Here is an 18,156-nt window from a genome sequence, read left to right on the forward strand (position 1 = left end):
TAGCCAGTGTGCTAGGTGCTGTGCAAACAGCCCAAAAACAGTCCATGCTCCAAAGCACTTACAATCTAAGTAAATGTGGATTTCAGTCTTATGTGGTTGCCCAAGCTTGCTTCCTTCCTAGGGAGTACATTCTTAGCCCAAATGCTATAGGGCTGTAGCAAATTTCCTAGCTGGGGAGAGCAGACAGGACAGTGAGGAGGCTTACCTGTGAACATTCTAACCTCTGCCCCTGAGGCAGCTTGGCTGTCCCAAGGTATGAAGCTGGTTTCTTTTTGGATAGATGAGCCTGCTCCTCAGCACAACAAGGAAGTTTCATTAAATTTCCATCTGCATAGAGCCCTGTACTGAGAGCTTCTGTCATAGTAGGGATTGTGTAATCATAGTCTTGAAAGTAAGAGGGATCTTGATGCTTCTCTCTGATGTTCACATCTTCCTGTCCCTGGTTTGCTCTTTCAAGCTGTGGCCAAATTCTGCCCTGAGCTATACTCTCAGTTGCCGACACTGGGGTTGCACACTTTTAGCTGAAAGGAGAATGTGGTCCTTAGCGTCTAGCTTAGCTCTGTCATAATATAATTCCCCACTCTGAACCTTAGCGTCCAAAAGATGGGGTACCAGCATGAATTCCTCTAAGCTCAATTACGAGCTTAGAACCTGTAGCACTACCACCAACCAGGAATTCCAGTGCCTGGTACACTCTGGTCCCCCCAAAACCTTGCCTGGGGACCTCCAAGACCCAGACCCTCTGGATCTTAACACAAGGAAAATAAACCCTTTCCCTCACCGTTGCCTCTCCCAGGCTTCCCCTCCCTGAGTTAGCCTGGAAGATCACTGTGATTCAAACTCCTTGAATCCTAAACAGAGAGGAAAATGCACCTTTCCCCCTCCTTCTCTCCCCCCCTCCCAGACTCTCCCTGAGAGAGAAAGTAATCCTGACACAGAGAGAAATTAACATTTCTCTCCCCCTTCCCTGCTTTCTCCCCACCAATTCCCTGGTGGATCCAGACCCAGTCCCCTGGGGTCTCACCAGAATAAAAAAAACAATTAGGTTCTTAAACAAGAAAAGCTTTTAAGAAGGAAAAACAGTAAAAATTATCTTTGTAAATTTAAAATGGAATTAGGTACAGGGTCTTTCAGCTATAGACACTGGGAATACTCTCCCAGCCTAAGTATACAAGTACAAATTAAAATCTTTTCAGCAAAATACCAATTTGAACTCCTTCCAGCCAACTACACATTTGCAAATAAAGAAAACAAACATAAGCCTAACTCGCCTTATCTACCTAGTACTCACTATTCTGGATCTATAAGAAACTGTATCAGGGAGATTGGAGAGAAACCTGGTTGCACATCTGAGGCCATGTCTACATCTAAAATTTTGCAGCGCTGGTTGTTACAGCTGTATTAGTACAGCTGTATAGGGCCAGCGCTGCAGAGTGGCCACACTTACAGCAACCAGCGCTGCAAGTGGTGTTAGATGTGGCCACACTGCAGCGCTGTTGGGCGGCTTCAAGGGGGGTTCCGGGAACGCGAGAGCAAACCGGGAAAGGAGACCAGCTTCGCCGCGGTTTGCTCTCGCGTTCTCCGAACCACCCTGCAAACCGCAGAGAAGGAGACCTGCTTGCTCGGGGTTCCGGGAACGAGAGAGCAAACCGGGAAAGGAGACCAGCTTCGCCGCGGTTTGCTCTCGCGTTCCCCGAACCACCCTGCAAACCGCAGGGAAGGAGACCTGCTTGCTCGGGGTTCCGGGAACGAGAGAGCAAGCCGGGGAAGGAGACCAGCTTCGCCGCGGTTTGCTCTCGCGTTCCCGGAGCCACCCTGCAAACCGCAGGGAAGGAGACCTGCTTGCTCGGGGTTCCGGGAACGAGAGAGCAAGCCGGGGAAGGAGACCAGCTTCGCCGCGGTTTGCTCTCGCGTTCCCGGAGCCACCCTGCAAACCGCAGGGAAGGAGACCTGCTTGCTCGGGGAACGCGAGAGCAAACCGCGGCGAAGCTGGTCTCCTTTCCCGGTTTGCTCTCGCGTTCCCGAACCCCCCTGCAAACCGCAGGGAAGGAGACCTGCTTGCTCGGGGTTCCGGGAACGCAAGAGCAAGCTGGGGAAGGAGACCAGCTTGATTACCAGAGGCTTCCTCCTTCCACGGAGGTCAAGAAAAGCGCTGGTAAGTGTTTACATTGGATTACCAGCGCTGGATCACCAGCGCTGGATCCTCTACACCCGAGACAAAACGGGAGTACGGCCAGCGCTGCAAACAGGGAGTTGCAGCGCTGGTGATGCCCTGCAGATGTGTACACCTTCAAAGTTGCAGCGCTGTAACTCCCTCACCAGCGCTGCAACTTTCTGATGTAGACAAGCCCTGATCCCTCAGAGTGAACAACAACCAAACACTAACAGCAGGCACAGAAAACTCCCTCCAGATCTGAAAGTGTCCTGTCTCCTGATTGGTCCTCTGGTCAGGTGACAGCCAGGCTTACTGAACTTGTTAACCCTTTACAGTCAAAGAGATTTATAAAGTACTTCTGTGCTATTAACTTTTCTTATCTGTTTATGACAAGCTCTTTTATCTGTTTCTTTTGCTAACAGTCTCTGAGGGGGTGTAGCAGGGCACTGCAGGGCCCTCTTGGCTCCTGCTCCTGCCGTGCTGACAAAGTCACTCAGAGACCCTGGAGTTCAGTAACCACTGGTACCATTTATTTGTGGCTTATGCTCCCACCACCTTTTCACTATACACAGCTTGGGTGCTAGTGTCTGCCCCCAGGAGAACTGAGGAAGAGCTATCACTCTACTCCCTCTGGCTTCCTTTCTCCCAGCCTTTTCTGTAACCCAGGCTAATTGAGTTGGCAGCTGTCTCCCATTCACCAATTATGCGCAAGTTTTCTCTAGCCGGCTCCAATTTACTTCCCTTAATGGGAGCTGGTATGACACAGGGCTGAGTCAGCAGTTCTTGCCCACTACTCTGTTACAGGGGGGTCTTCTAGGGGCTAAGTTAGTACACAATTTCTCTTTACAGTGTTCCTCTTTTCTCCCTGCTTTGCTTTTACATTTCCTGGACCTTATTCTCCACTCACTTAAATGAGTGTTAAACTGATGTGAGAGGAGGATCAGACCTGACTTTTTCCTCTTCTCCATCCCCATGTTTGCTCTACCTTTCCAGTCATTATTTCCTCTTTACATTCTTAACCCTGGAAATCTGGCCAAGTATAGTGCAAATTAAGATGACATGGGTCAGGTTCTGCTTTCATTTACACTAGTCCAAATCCACAAAGATTCCATTGATTTCTGTGGAGTTACTCTGCATTTACACTGGTGTGTGTGAGAGTGCAATCTGGCTATGAGCAGATAAACTGGATTCAGCATGCTCTGATGGTGGAAGTGTAAACTACACCCAGTGTAGCAGTGGTGCAATCCTGCAGGTTTGACTTGCTAGCAAGCCTAACAGTAACAGTGGCTTAAGACATCAGAACTGAGTTGGGAAAACACTGCCTTTTATTTTCCAAAGGTTCCAGGAAGTCAGGAGACAGACAACACCTAATGAGCTTGAGCATCAGAAAAGTGTGATGCATGAAACACAGATTCCATTTGGGAGATCCCTGGCCAATCAGCAATAGCACTGTTGTTGACTGAAGAAGTTGGCTAAATTCTGCCCTCTATTCCTGGGATTGTAGAGCTGTAGCTGAGGCACAGTCGGCTAATATGTCAATCAGATTCTTCTCAACAGTACGGGGAAGAAAAATCTATTGCCGGGAAAGTGCAGAAGAAACAGAAAAATACTTAAGACAGGCAAACAAAAGTTATTTCTGTGTCCAAGATTATATCAATGATTTCTGAAGGCTTAGCTCTAATTTGTACCCATGCTGCACTTTTGCTTCTTACTGTTTTTAGTAATTCCTGTTCTACAAACATCTGTCAGACATCATAATTTCAAACATTAATCCCTACAGGAGTTAACCAGCTAGTTAGTTGGTGACCTGAACTCTAGAGAGTTTCCTGGAGATTATCTCTATTTAAATCTTATTCACCTTTTAAACAGTGGCATCATGCTGTGTGCTGTCCTGTCTTTGGTAAGATTGATCTCTAGTCTGGCTTCTCATCTCCCATCCATGCCCATTTAGTAAGGGAAAATCCTATTCTCTCACTATCATGACTAAAAAGAAACCCATCTCTTTTTCTTCGTACTCAGATGTCCTAATTTATTTCACCATGCTCCACTGATGTCACAACTCCTAACAAAGTAAATCCTTAGGCTGGGTTGTGATTGGGGCCCTGGAAACCAATGGGGAATGGTGGTGAAATCAGAACAGAATTTTGTCTGTAATTTTTCCAGAATCCCTAGGATTCAGTCAGATTTTTGTAGGATTTTTTTTGTTATCCACATGATCCTTCTACATTTACCACTTGATACTAACATAAGACACAAAGAGAGTATTTAAAAGTATTAATGAGTTGGTGCCAGCCTCCAGTAGCAGGGCTGAGAGTTGCAGATGAGAAGCAGCCAGCAGGAGTCAATAGGCAGTGCTGCTGAACAGCCAGAAGAGGCAATGATTCAGGAAGACACGACATAGCATCACTACAGACCTAGAACAGTAGCTGTGACTGAAATTACTGGGGACTGAGTTTTAAAACCTAGGACAATCTTGGCCAACTCAGGACTCCTGAAAACTGTGGATAATTTTCCTTAGGTTTGTTATGTAGTCTGACCTTAAAGTCACAAGATCTTTATAATTCCAGATGGACAGAACTAAGGGATGGATTTGTTTCTGTAAAATGAAAACCAGAAGTTCAGATCCAGGGCCCGTTTGATCTGAGATCTAAAGATGAGGAAGTTTGTATAAATAGTTCTGGCTTTGACACACCTCTTCTGTTATCAGAGGGTAGCCGTGTTAGTCTGGATCTGTAAAAGCAGCAAAGAATCCTGTGGCACCTTATAGACTAACAGACGTTTTGGAGCATGAGCTTTCGTGGGTGAATACATCTGAGGAAGTGGGTATTCACCCACAAAAGCTCATGCTCCAAAACGTCTGTTAGTCTATAAGGTGCCAGAGGATTCTTTGCTGCTTTTACCTCTTCTATTGACCTTCATGCAGGTGATGTGCAGGCAAACCTTACCGCTTTCTTTCTAGATTTACTGGAACATTGTTAGTGTGTTTCACAAGGAAAATGTCAATGAACTAGTGTAACTCTATAGTAAACACTATCTTTTTCCAATTTAACAGACAATACACAACACCTCCTATGAATAGTGCCACTAGTTCAGTATTATCGGACCATTGTGCAAGATATGGTCCTATGTGTATAGAGCAAGTTAAAAGGTTAAGGAAACTTAATAACACTTGCAAATATAGAACATAATTTGACTATAGCTTCACCATTTGCATTTAGTGAGCCCTGTGCAGGAAGCGTCTGTCACAAGCTCTGTTCCACTTCAGTTTAGCAGCAGTACTGCCCCACAGACACAATATTCAAATTTTCCTTCTTAAAGGTGATGTTTACCTATTTTCAAGGTCAGTGTTTCTTAGTTTGTGGTATGCATATCTTAGATGGGTTGCCAGGGCACAACCGCTGGATCACACTCTGTGGGTTGGCGGTGGTGGGGAATAGTTGATACAACACACAACTCTTTTGAAAGAAAAACCAAGTTACCTATGTTCACATTAATGACACATGGTGTTTGTATTTGTGCTTTGAGATTACTGGTGAAAGACTATTACTTCTTTTGGGTGACAGTTCAGATTTTTGTGTTGTGGTGGTGTCATGGTATAATTCCCCACTCTGACCCTTAGCGTCCAAAAGATGGGGTACCAACATGAATTCCTTTAAGCTCAATTACCAGCTTAGTACTTGTAGCGCTGCCACCAACCAGGAATTCCAGTGCCTGGTACACTCTGGTCCCCCCCAAACCTTGCCCAGGGACCCCCAAGACCCAGACGCTCTGGATCTTAACACAAGGAAAGTAAACCCTTTCCCTCACTGTTGCCTCTCCCAGGCTTCCCCTCCCTGAGTTACCCTGGAAGATCACTGTGATTCAAACTCCTTGAATCTTAAAACAGAGAGGAAAATCCACCTTCCCCCTCCTTCTCTCACCCCCTCTCAGACTCTCCCTGAGAGAGAAAGTAATCCTAACACAGAGAGAAAATAACCTTTCTCTCCCCCTTCCCTCCTTTCTCGCCACCAATTCCCTGGTGAATCCAGACCCAGTCCCCTGGGGTCTCACCAGAATAAAAAAACAATCAGGTTCTTAAACAAGAAAAGCTTTTAATTAAAGAAAGAAAAAAACAGTAAAAATTATCTTTGTAAATTTAAGATGGAATATGCTACAGGGTCTTTCAGCTATAGACACTGGGAATACCCTCCCAGCCTAAGTATACAAGTACAAATTAAAATCCTTTCACCAAAATACAAATTTGAACTCCTTCCAGCCAAATACACATTTGCAAATAAAGAAAACAAACATAAGCCTATCTTGCCTTAGCTACCTAGTACTTACTATTTTGAATATATAAGAGCCTGTATCAGAGAGATTGGAGAGAAACCTGGTTGCACATCTGGTCACTCTCAGAACCCAGAGAGAACAACAACCAAACACTAACAGCACACACAAAAACTTCCCTCCCTCAAGATTTGAAAGTATCCTGTCCCCTGATTGGTCCTCTGGTCAGGTGACAGCCAGGCTCACTGATCTTGTTAACCCTTTACAGGCAAAAGAGATATGAAGTACTTCTGTTCTATTAACTCTTACTTATCTGTTTATGACAGGTGGAATATACATCACTGTAATAAAGAAAAAAATATTTCAGTGGGATATATAAGATCTCTGATATTCTTAACTACCCATATCCTTCCTTTTAAGTGCTTGAGATTTGTGAATGATGTGACATTATCATCACTCAGCAACTGTAATTGTTTTTTGAATATACAAATGTGTGTATAGATATATCTATATATAGATGGATCCTCAGCTGGTGTCAATTGTTACAGCTCCATTGACTTCAATGGACCTGACAATTAACTGCTGAGGAGCTGCCCCCTAATATTTAGCACAGGTTTTTCAAAGGAGCCTAATTAGGCACGAAGGCCGAGATCCTCAGAGGTATTTAGGCTCCTAATTCTCATTAATTTCAACGTTGATTTCAATGGGAGTTAGGACCCAAATCCTCACATTTAGATACCTTAACACTCATCTAACAGTTAGATTCTAACTCCTTTAGGTGCCATGACTGAAAATCCCAGGTATAGTTATTAACATGTAAATTATTACATTTCCAAAAGGTTAGCACAGTTGAATTCCACTGGAGTAGGAAGTGTTAAATGTTTGCTTTACTTTCATTGCTCAGCAGCAGCGGTTATCTGTGATCACAGCTCCAGTTTAACATAGCTCCAAGAACATTTTCACTGGAAAGGAACTGCTGACACAAAACTTCAGGGTCAATCCTGCTGCTACTGAAATCAATGGCAAACCAACAGTGACTTCCATGGGATCAAGATTGGCTCCTTTGTTAGGTTTACAACCCTAGTTAATGCTCCACTGAAAAAGATAGTGCTGCTTCTCATATAGAAGGTGTTCACTGGTTGTAAAAGTGTCAGATTACACAAGTTTGTGTTGGGGTTACAGTCTCTTAGTGGACCTGAGCACAACAGCAAACTCCAATGGCTAATAGGAATAGACTTTGGGATTGAAAGCATATGCTTGCTTTGTTACTGACCCTCAGTGCCTGGCATATAGGCACGGTGGGAAGGTGACTAAGCTATGGAAACTGCTAGAGTTCAGGCAAAAATGAGTCACAGGAAGGCAGCCTATTTTACTCAATTCCAGAAATGTTCTCAACCGTTCAAAATTAATTTAGATGCTATTTACAGTTTGCAGTGGACTATTCAGTTCCTGAAGAAAGAGCTTGGGGTAAGGTTGCTGTCGGCTTCAATAATTTACTGCACCTGGGATGTAGGCAAGGCTTAGCTTACTCTAGAGTTCGGGTTTGTTTGAACACAGAGCGATGCCATTTTTGCAACAGAAAGCCCTGGCATCAGTTAAACAAAGATATTGTTATGAAAAATGTCTGAATTATTGGATTATCTACACGCAACTTTACTTACCCTGGATTGTGTGCTCTTGAGAGGGTTCCAATGTTTTAGGCCCTGGAGCAGTTATATGCTATTCTTAAAAAAAAAAAGTCAGTGGGTGGTGTAAATAAAAGCGTGTTCATGTATTTATGATCATGAGCTTTGATCCTCTAGAGATCACAGAATTATTTTAAGCATTGAATGCAGTGTTTAGAATAGGGCTGTATTTGCAAACTCCCTCTTCCATAGAACAGTCATTCCCACAGACCTAAATATTTTATTTTAACTTAAAAATAATTAAAAACCTAACAATGGCAAACTTTGCCAGCTTCATGTCCATGAAGATGAAGGGTTTTTTAAGATTCGCAAAAATTAGGACTTAATTTTTTTTCAAGTTTTTGTTTTTTAAAGGGGGAAAGGGCATTGGTACCCTATTAAGGATCAGGTCTGACATATTAGTTCTGAACGCTCGTTTAGTAGTTGTAAATGTTCATATTTCTAATATATACTTGAAGGTTACCTACAAGGGCCACTGCTTTCAGAGTTGTGTTCTGAGTGCTCCCCGTCACCTGTCGGAGATAGGCAGTTAGCATATCAGGTTCAAAGTCAGTTCTTTTAAAAAGATGGATCTGAAGCAAAAAGTCCCAGTTCCAAACACTCAAACATTGAGAACATTTGGATCGGATAAGGTGGCTTCAGGCGTATTTCTAGATTCTGAAATGTCTAGCCCCTCCTATGGATGGAGTGGTTCTGGCTCCAAGTGAGGAGGATGAGCTGTGAGATGTGTATTAAAATCGTCAGGGCATGTTCACAGCAATATATGTGTCTGTGTAAGCCTTGTTGCCCCTTCCTCTGTCCATCATTTCTTATCCCCATACTTACAGGCACTTTATTTTGCTGATTTCACTTGTTCAATCTGGTCTGGTATTGGACTATAAGCTCCTCAGGGTAGGGGATTTATCATATTTGTTCCCTAAAGTGTCCAGGCTCATTGTAGGATGCTGTGTAAGTTATTCTGTTTGTACAGGATCTAGCACAATGGGGGCCTGGGATCCTAGGCATTACTGCAGTACGAATAAGAAATACTAATACCTTAATAATAAGAGTTACTCTCATCCAGTCAGAGGACAGAAACCGTGATTACCATATTACCTTTGGGTCTAATTAAAACTAATCAGCACAACTGGAGTATTGGGTATTCCCAATGAACTGTTAGAACAATCTGCTGAGTAAGAATAATTTGCAGAATTTATTTGGAAAATCATTTTGAATAGCACACATATGCGAGAAAATCATAGATTGTTCACATGCAAGGTGTGACCAGCAAAAGGGGTGAAATTTATCAGATACGTTATTCACTAAAAATTGTTCACGCAGCGGCAGTTCCAGTCCCAGCCAAGACCAAGGCGCTGTAGAACTTTATTGGTCAGTATTATCAGAACCCTTGCATGGCACCCAGGTGTGAACTGGGGGGACCTGCAATCTTTAGCAGACAGGTAGGATTTAATTAATTACATAACTCCCAGCCCCCGGGGCTATGATTCTAATGTGCTTGGCTTGCAGTGCTTTTCCCTTGGCTCACTGATGGTGTATCTCTTATTTTAGGGAGCTGAGCAGAAATTGGAAATCTAGTCCGGACAGTTTCACCAGGAGGGGTTCCGAGTTCACAATCTGAAGGTTGCAGGTAGGCTAATAATTACCTTTTACTGGCAATTGCAGAAGGAGAAGATGCACTTCGTTCTGAGGATTTCCTACTAGCATATTAGAGGAATGATGGTCCAGGGTTGAGAGCACTAGTCTAGGATTTAGGAGACCTGGCTGCAACTCCCAGTTCTGCTGCAGACTTGCTGTGTGATTTGGGCCAGTCAGCTAGCCTTTCTGTGCCTCCGTTCTGTTGTGTTGTAAGCTGTAGGCACTCCAGCTTCTTTGAGTATTGACTGTCTGTTTATTCAGGCAACAAGTATATAACTTTGCAATAGCTCCACAGACCCACAGTTCCAGCAGTTTCCAACAATGCACCTACCGTAACCTGGAACAGCCACACATTTCGTTATCTGACTATCTGCCTGCTCCCCCTGGCGGCTGTTTCTTATACATATTATAATAAGTTCCCCATCTGCTGAATGGAGATGATAGTACTGCCTTACCTCACAGGGATGTTATGAGGATATCTGCCTTAAAGATTGTGAGGGACTCAGATCCTATGATGATGGGGCCATATAAATACCTAAGATAGATATTGTACAGTGTTTCACTGGTCATAAAAATAAATTAGAAGTGCCCTTACTTAACCTGGCATTTTACTAATCTGGCTGAATGACAGTAGGATAATGTCTATTAGAGCGAGGTGGCAGAATAAAGAGGAGTGGGAGATTTTCCAATTAAAAGGAAAAGCATTTTCTTCCCTCCCCCCAAATTAAAACTTTGAAATTTTGAAGATTTAAAATGTCAAAATTTTAAAAACTTCCATCCAGTTCTGCTGGCTGCCACCCCTGAAGTGAAAAAGGGAGTAACCCTGGAGCTCAGCTCCTGATTTATTTACAAGTCCAGCTTCCTTTTAGAGGAGAATTATTGGTCCACACTTCTGCAAATAACTTCTTAGAACTGGAAGTTATGGAAGTGTAAAAGTAGGTTTATAAAGTGAGGGGATATTATATAAGAACGGCCATACTGTGTCAGACTAAAGGTTCAACTAACTCAGTATCCTGTCTTCCAACAGTGGCCAGTGCCAAGTTCCCCAGAGGGAATGAACAGAACAGGTAATCGTCAAGTGATCTATCCCCTGTCGCCCATTTCCAGCTTCTGGTAAAACCGAGGCTAGGAATATCATCCCTGCCCATCCTGGCTAATAGCCATTGATGGACCTATCCTTGGTGAATGTATCTAGTTCTTTTTTGAACCCTATTATAGTCTTGGCCTTCATAACATCCTCTGGCAAAGAGTTTCACAGATGACTGTGCGTTGTGTGAAGAAATACTTCCTTTTGTTTGTTTTAAACTTTCTGCCTATTCATTTCATTTGGTGACCCCTAGTTCTTGTGTTATGAGAAGGAGTAAGTAACACTTCCTTATCTACTTTCTCCACACCAGTCATGACTTTTTGGGCCTTTATCAGATCCCCCCTTAGTTGTCTCTTTTCCAAGCTGAAAAGTCTCAAGCTTATTAATTACATTTATATTTTATTCCCACTGGAGTTTAAGGGCTTGTCTACACTTAAAACACAACAGCAGCACAGCTGCAGCACTTGAGTGTAGCTGCTGCCTATGACAACAAGGGGGGTTCAGTTAGATAATCCAGCTTCCTGAGATGTAGTAGCTAGGTTGATGGAAGAATTCCTCCATTGTGACCTCGTACTGTCTACACGGGGACTTTGGTCATCTTAAACTATGCCTCTCAGGGGTGTGGCTTTTTCACACCCTTGGCCGATGTAGTTAAACTGACCTTATTTTTTAGTGTAGACCAAGCCTAAAACAGATCTGTGTGCTGGAAAGAATTAGCTTCACTACGAGCTGGTGAACAGATCCAACAAACTGTGTTATCATTCTGATGTTCAATGACACATGGTAGGTGTCAGTTAAGCGAAAAAGTAGCTGTTGTGATCACGTGGTGGCAGTTGGGTTTGTCAAGTAGCTATGGGTTTCCCTTGAGAATGGGTATTATTTGGAAATGAGAGGAAAGGAAATGGCAGCACTGCAAGTAAATGCTCTACATCCTGCCACCCGTGTGACAACCACTTGGCTATAGCCATTAACTTTAAGCAGGAAATGGAAGTGATTCTTCCAAGAACACCCAGCATGTATTTATTCTTCAGTATATTAGTTTGGACAAACAATTCCTGATGGTCATAAACGTTCCCCACAAATAGTACAGGAAAAAACTGCCTTGGAAGATGTTCAAGGTGCTAGGGTTAATGTCCTGAACCCACAAAAAATGGTTAAGCTGCAGATTCCTGGGGATACAGCTAATGCTTACTAGAATTTCAAGAGTTTCTCCAGTTACTCAAATTGGACCAAATTTAGCTCTGCTGTGAGTACGATTTTTATTGAAGTAATCTAGTCCTTTATCTAGGGATATGTGTGCTAATAGTAGCATGACTGAGAGCTGTAGAATTATTAGCATGCCAAGAACTCTCAGCTTTGGAATCGTGGAGATTGATGTGTCGCTTCTACAGTAGTATATGCTAATCCCATCTCCACTTTGAAAGACTTGTGCTCCTATACAACTGTCTCTCTTTCTCAGAACTCTCCTTACACTATCCAGGGCAGCTGAGCCATTATTAAATTACACCAGGACCCAAGCAGCAAACAATTCCCAGAACCACAATAGCTTCCACCCTTGTGCGTTTGTATAAAATTTGACACGCTGCAGTGTTATAAAAATACTTCTCATGTGCAGACCCAGAACCCTGATCTCTTCCAAATGGAAAGAGTTATGAAAAGCTTGAAATATTTCAATAATTGGAAAATACTGTCCCCAATGGCGAGTGATTTAACTTTCCTGGAGCACTTTTCTTTCCCCCTCTTTTTATTTCTTAGAGAGCTTGGTTCTGGAAGTGAGTCAAGTAGTACATGAGCACAGGAATTCAAGACATACTGAAAGCATTTAAAAGCCAGTGCACTGTAAATGTTTGGTTTAAAAGTATGTTTAAGAAAGGGATCGACTGTGAAAAATGTGTTACATTAGGAAAAGCAGAATGGCTTTGCAGGGAGAAAAAATGTGTATTGAGAAACTTGGAAAAATAATGATAATATTGCCAAAAATACATTGCACTTAAAGAGTGACTTTGAAAGATCTCAGTAGTGCTTTACAAACACTAACTAATTAAACCTCACAATACCTGATGAGGGCCGTTAAATCTATTTGAAAGGTAGTTAAACTGGATGCATAAATTTAATCCAAAAAAAGCATTTTAGGAAATTCAGAGAACGCGATGCAGATAGAGGGCTAGGTCCTCTGGTATATGGAAGCTGGTTACTTAGAAATGTAGGGCTGGAAGGGGTTTGAGAGGTCATCTTGTCCACTCCCCTGTTCTGAGACAGAACCAAGTATGCCCACACCAATCTTGGCGGGTGCTGCTCTGACCCTAAACCCAGCTGAGCCTGCCACTGAATCCCTGAGATAAGGGATTATTCAGGTGATGTAGAACAGCTTCTACACCAGCACCATTCTGATGGTTGTGCAGGGGTATGGCCAGGGAAATACGAGCACAGCCAGGCATCCCTTTGCCTCAATGATCTTCTGTGGTCAGAACAGTGCCTCTAGCTGCTCTAACTTATACAAGGGACTGGAGTGACAGCCCGGTAGGTCCATGGCTACGTGGGTGCACCTGTGTGATTAAGCTCCTTTTACATCCTTTGTCCTGAGCTGTGCTGAGCAGAACTTAGCCACAGCTCAGTATCTGGGTCAGTATTTCATTAGTAAAATCAGGGTTGTTTCTGACCTGATCCCTATTTATTTAAGTGGCCAAGGTTTGTTTTTTTGGAGGGGAAGAGATGAGGTCAGAGCTGTGGAGAGGGGCGAGGTAGAAATGGGAAAAGTGGATCAGCTAAATGGTTCTGGTTTTGGCTCATCTCTAATAGTTTCCACATACCAAATTACTCAAACTCAGCCCTCAAATGCTTTTTATAACCCCTGGATATATTTGAGGAGCTGGCCTGCGTTAAACTACCTCTCTCTCAGTATCTTGGAATATTCTCCTCTCTTTTGCCTATACTGTCCCACAGGGGGTGACTGCTTTGTTCAGTGCTTTGTTATTTACACCTTTATTTCTTATGATTAATTATTACTCACATATGTTGTCACAGATTTCTTCATTATCCATGTGCTGTATAAATTAATACATAAATAAAGTAGAATCTTTATACAAAAACAGTTCCAGGAGTCACCTCTATAGATTTCAGATGGGAGGCTGTTCCAGCCACACCAGACCCAAGTGTCTGTAGGACTGTGCCTCTGGCTCATCCCTCAAACTAAAGTAGACAGAGTAGCATGAGCAGTGCCTCAGTCCTTAGTGAAGCCCACAAGTCCTCCTTCATGTGTGGCCGGGTGATTTGGACAACTCATAGAACATATGTAAGATGGGACAATTTGTTGTCCCGCCTTTCTGCCAAATATTTCTTAAACTGTTTCTGCGAGAGCTAGGTTTGATTTTCGAAGCCAGAGTTCTCAGTTGGCCTGCATCTTGAGAATGAGTTCATTCCTGGTTCTGTCATAGGAGGGTTTGTGCAACCTAGGACTACCCACTTCCTTTCCTAGAGGCTTCCTAGGCAGGCCAAATCCTTCCCACACACAATCCTTCCATCGCCCCCACTGAACCTTGTCTTCTAGGTATGTCAGCTTGTCAAACCGGGCCCAGTAGAAGTGGGAGAGTAGCAGCCCAACCCGCCCACATCTCCTGCTTCATTGTGGGGTTTGGATCCAGCCGCCACAACTACCCAGGTATACGTGGCTCAGGCTGGCTGGGAAATGGAGCGAGCCAGTGTCTCCCCTGGGCAGCCTTTGCCTTTGTGGGCTCTTACGAAGCCCTGGCCTGTGCCCTCCACCAGGAGAACCTGCAGTGGAGGGTGTAGCAGTATTGCTCCCTTGCCTAGGGAGAATCCCCTCTCCAGCACAGCTACCCCCATGGGCACAGAGGAATGCACTTTTGGCCCCTGATTCAGGGTGATGCTGCAGCTTTGACGAGCGTGTGAGAATGCGCATGCCCTGCCACCACAGTGAGAGGAACAGCAACAGGCTAGTGAAAAGCTAGGGTTGGGGTGGGGGTGTGTTGTGGAAGTGGGGGAGGGGCATAAACAGGTCACTCTTCTTCCCCCCCCCCCAACAGTGGTTATGATCAGGGTGTCTTCCAATTTCAAGAGGTAATCAGAAATCCTGGGCTGGATTCACCAAGGGCCATACTCTTGCTCATGTTGCGCAGTAATGGACTGTGTGGGAGCAGTCCCATGGAAATCAGTGAGAACGCTTCCAGAGTAAAGTCCTACTTGGTCAGAATAACAGTGGCAAAAATGAGACCTCAGGAATTATCTCTAGATCTTTAAAGAAAGACATTCAGTTGTGGAGAACAAATAGATGTGTTATTTTCATTAAGGAGAAACTGGCTGCCAGGCATTGGCAGTGGGTATAGGGCTTGATCCAAAACCCATTGAACACCAGGAGCCTCTTTATATTGACTTTGGATCTGGTCCACAAAACCTTTTATCTACAAGTCCCCAGTTCAAATCCACCCAAAGTGCATAGGCACTGAAAAATGTTCCCATCTGATGACTGACAGTGATCTGTGTTAGCTGTCTCAGCCCGGTTCCTGCAGGAATGGGGTCCGTATCTCAAAACCATCACCACAACTTGCTCTGATTGTTAGCCTCCTTAGAAGTTTCAGCAGAGTGGATTAACTGCAAGGTGCTGAGTATTTTGGTTTGATCTGGCCAACTTCATTGAGACAATTCATGTTTAAAGTTATGCGCACACTCAAGTGCTTGGCTAGGCCAGGGCCAGGTGCTCAGTACCTTGCAAGGCTGAGCCCTAAATGGACTTAAAGAGAGTCATGTTGATGGACGTATTTAGATTCCCGCTGCCTGTGCTGTGCATGTTCTGGGCGAATATAAAGGATGCTAGTGTCCAGTCTGGTACATTTCACAAGCATCAAATTAACCTAATTTCGTTTTCAAATAAATGCAGTGACTCTTAGCCCTTTGAATGTCAGCCCAAATCACAGAGCTTAAAGGAGTGTCCCAACTTCATCTTGTTCCCTTGTATACTTTCATTTTAGAAGCTCAGAGTTTGAACTTTTACTCCATACTCACCTCTGTTGAGTCTCATGGAGATTTAGGACTACTGTGGGTTGTGAATTTTGATGCCATTAATCAAAAAGAGATCAGTAAAGTTACTTTCCTCTTTTCCCTGCTCCTTAAGACTCTGAGAGACTTTCCTGAGAAGAGAAATTGTTTGTTTTTAATTCCTCATTTCTTTATCTTTTTAGTTTCCTCTAATGCAATGACTCAGCAGCCCCAGGATGAATTTGACACAAGTGTGGAGAATGCAGAAGCCTGGATGAAAGCCATCCAGGAGAGACTGCGGATCAATGACAACACCAAGGGACCTCGGTCTGCCCTGGAAGCCAGGCTAAGAGAGACTGAGGTAGGGGAAGACTGATATTCCTTTCTGAGAGACATATTCACAAGTGGCATTGGCATTGCAGAGACTGCCAGGAGCCATGGAGAAGTTGCCATTAGGAGATGATCAAGGTGGGATAGGGTATGAAAATAGCCTCACTAGCTGTAAGGTTGCTCCCATTTGGGCAGGATCACTTCAGCATTCTCTCCAGCTTCTTCTTTTGCAAGCCACTTATTGCTGCCAGAGAAAAAGGGAATAGAATGTGTGGGGGTCGGGGAGGTTTGCAACCTGCTCTTAGATTAGATGCTCCCAGACTTTTCATGTGTATTTGGAAGACTAAGAGCAATCCTGATTTGCCAAACTACCTCAGCTGCTGTACCCAGCACTCATTCATTTGTGCATGCTAAAATGGAAGTTTAGTTGCTTTTCGCAGTCACAAGCCTGGGGTTTGCAACCACCCAATGCAGTTCAGGAAATGATGCTACCAGATGAGACCAGTAGCCCATCTCATCCCACGTCTTTAACAGGAGACAATACCCGAGAATTTGATAATGCCACAGTCAACAAGTTTGTATGTTCAGCCACTGCCAGCTGAAAACCAAACATCACATAGCTAGGCAAATCTTTGGCCTTTATGAGGCAAGGTCAGACAGCTGCATACTTGCAATTTTTTAATCAGAATAGGAGGATGGGGCAGAGAGTTAATAAGTGTTAAAGAGAGTGAGTGAGGTTTTAAGTGCCCCAGACACATTGTTATGACTAGAAATGTGTTGATGTTAAGAGATAATGCTCAAATTAGGAGAATTGCTCAAATTAGGAGAATTGGTGACCCACTAGGAGTCACTATAAGTTGTGTGCTTTGTTTGAAGTTTAGCTATGAAAAGATTAGGTGAAAGAATATGCTTTGGAACATTTCAAGGAAGCTTTCTTTTGGACATGGATCTGACAGCTAGGTTCCCCTGCAGCTAGCTGGAAGGTGGGGCCCCTTGGGAAGCTGACCACTGATTTCTCAAAACCATTTCTTAACTGTAGGTAAATATACTATATGTACTCATTCATAAGCCGAATTTTTTTAGTAAAAAAGGGAAGCACCCAAGGAGGGGGTCGGTTTATGAATGGGTATAGAGAGGGAGAGGTGGGACACAGACCCTCCCCCCAACAGAGGGGGCAAGGAGAGGCAGCACAGCCAGCAGAGCCAGAAAGGAAGAGGTGGGGCCAGAGTCTCTCCACTTCTGGCCAGGCTGCTCTCCCCCAAGCCTCCTAAGCAGCTGCAGCTCCACCTTGGCCCCACCCCCCAGAGCTGGCTGTGTCTGTGCTGCCTGACCCGCTGGAGCACACTGCAGCCGTGCCGCCCAGTCTGGCCTGCCAGAGCAGGTTGTGGGTTTGCTGCCCAGCCTGCCTGGCCCTCCCCAGAGAAGGTGGGAAGGGATGGGATGGGGAGAGTGTGGGGGTCCCAGGCTAGGGACAGGGTTACGTGGGGGGTGGTCAGAGGCGTTACTCCCCTGACTCCCAGCTTCTCCCCCACAAAAAATTTCCCCACCAGTTGCTGTCCCGGCCCCTCAGGGTAAGCAGGTGGTGCGCCGGGACACTTTGTTTACTTAGGTTTACCTCCATGCCTGCGGACGCTGGTGGTAAACAAACCATCTCACCAGCAGCTTATCCTGATGGCCTGGGAGCCATAGTTTGCTGACCCCTGAATTATAGGGTCTGCTTATGAACGGGTTATAAGATTTTTCCATTTTTACTTATCCATCTTGGGGGGAAGGGGTCGGCTTATAAACGAACTGTCTTATGATCGAGTATACACGGCACTTGTTTTGAAATGCTCTAGCCTGACCGTGACTCTGTGTGTCTGCGTGTGTGCGCACACGTGCGCACAGATGGATGGGCTGCGCCACCCTTTGATTTATTCCTGACCCTGCCTGGAGAGAGACAGTAAGTTACCACTGCTTTGGGTTCTGAGAATCCCTGGATAACACCAGATGCTATCAAGAAAGAT

At 44.3% G+C, this 18,156-nt stretch overlaps 1 protein-coding gene across 9 annotated transcripts in view; it reads left to right on the forward strand.

Annotated features, from left to right (window-relative positions):
* The window catches only part of SYNE3 (spectrin repeat containing nuclear envelope family member 3), an 89,780-nt gene that overhangs the window by 18,711 nt on the left and 52,913 nt on the right, over positions 1 to 18,156 (forward strand). For 4 of the 9 annotated variants that reach the window (XM_030558821.1, XM_030558819.1, XM_030558814.1 and 1 more), the window contains exon 2: positions 16,024 to 16,181. In XM_030558821.1, the coding sequence (XP_030414681.1) occupies positions 16,024 to 16,181 (158 nt within the window). Of the gene's footprint in view, positions 1 to 9,654; positions 9,734 to 10,768; positions 10,809 to 14,431; positions 14,487 to 16,023; positions 16,182 to 18,156 lie in introns of those variants that run through there. The other 5 variants (XM_030558817.1, XM_030558818.1, XM_030558816.1 and 2 more) reach the window with 3 other exon arrangements.

Source organism: Gopherus evgoodei, chromosome 4, assembly GCF_007399415.2.
Source record: "Gopherus evgoodei ecotype Sinaloan lineage chromosome 4, rGopEvg1_v1.p, whole genome shotgun sequence".
Taxonomy (NCBI): domain Eukaryota; kingdom Metazoa; phylum Chordata; order Testudines; family Testudinidae; genus Gopherus; species Gopherus evgoodei.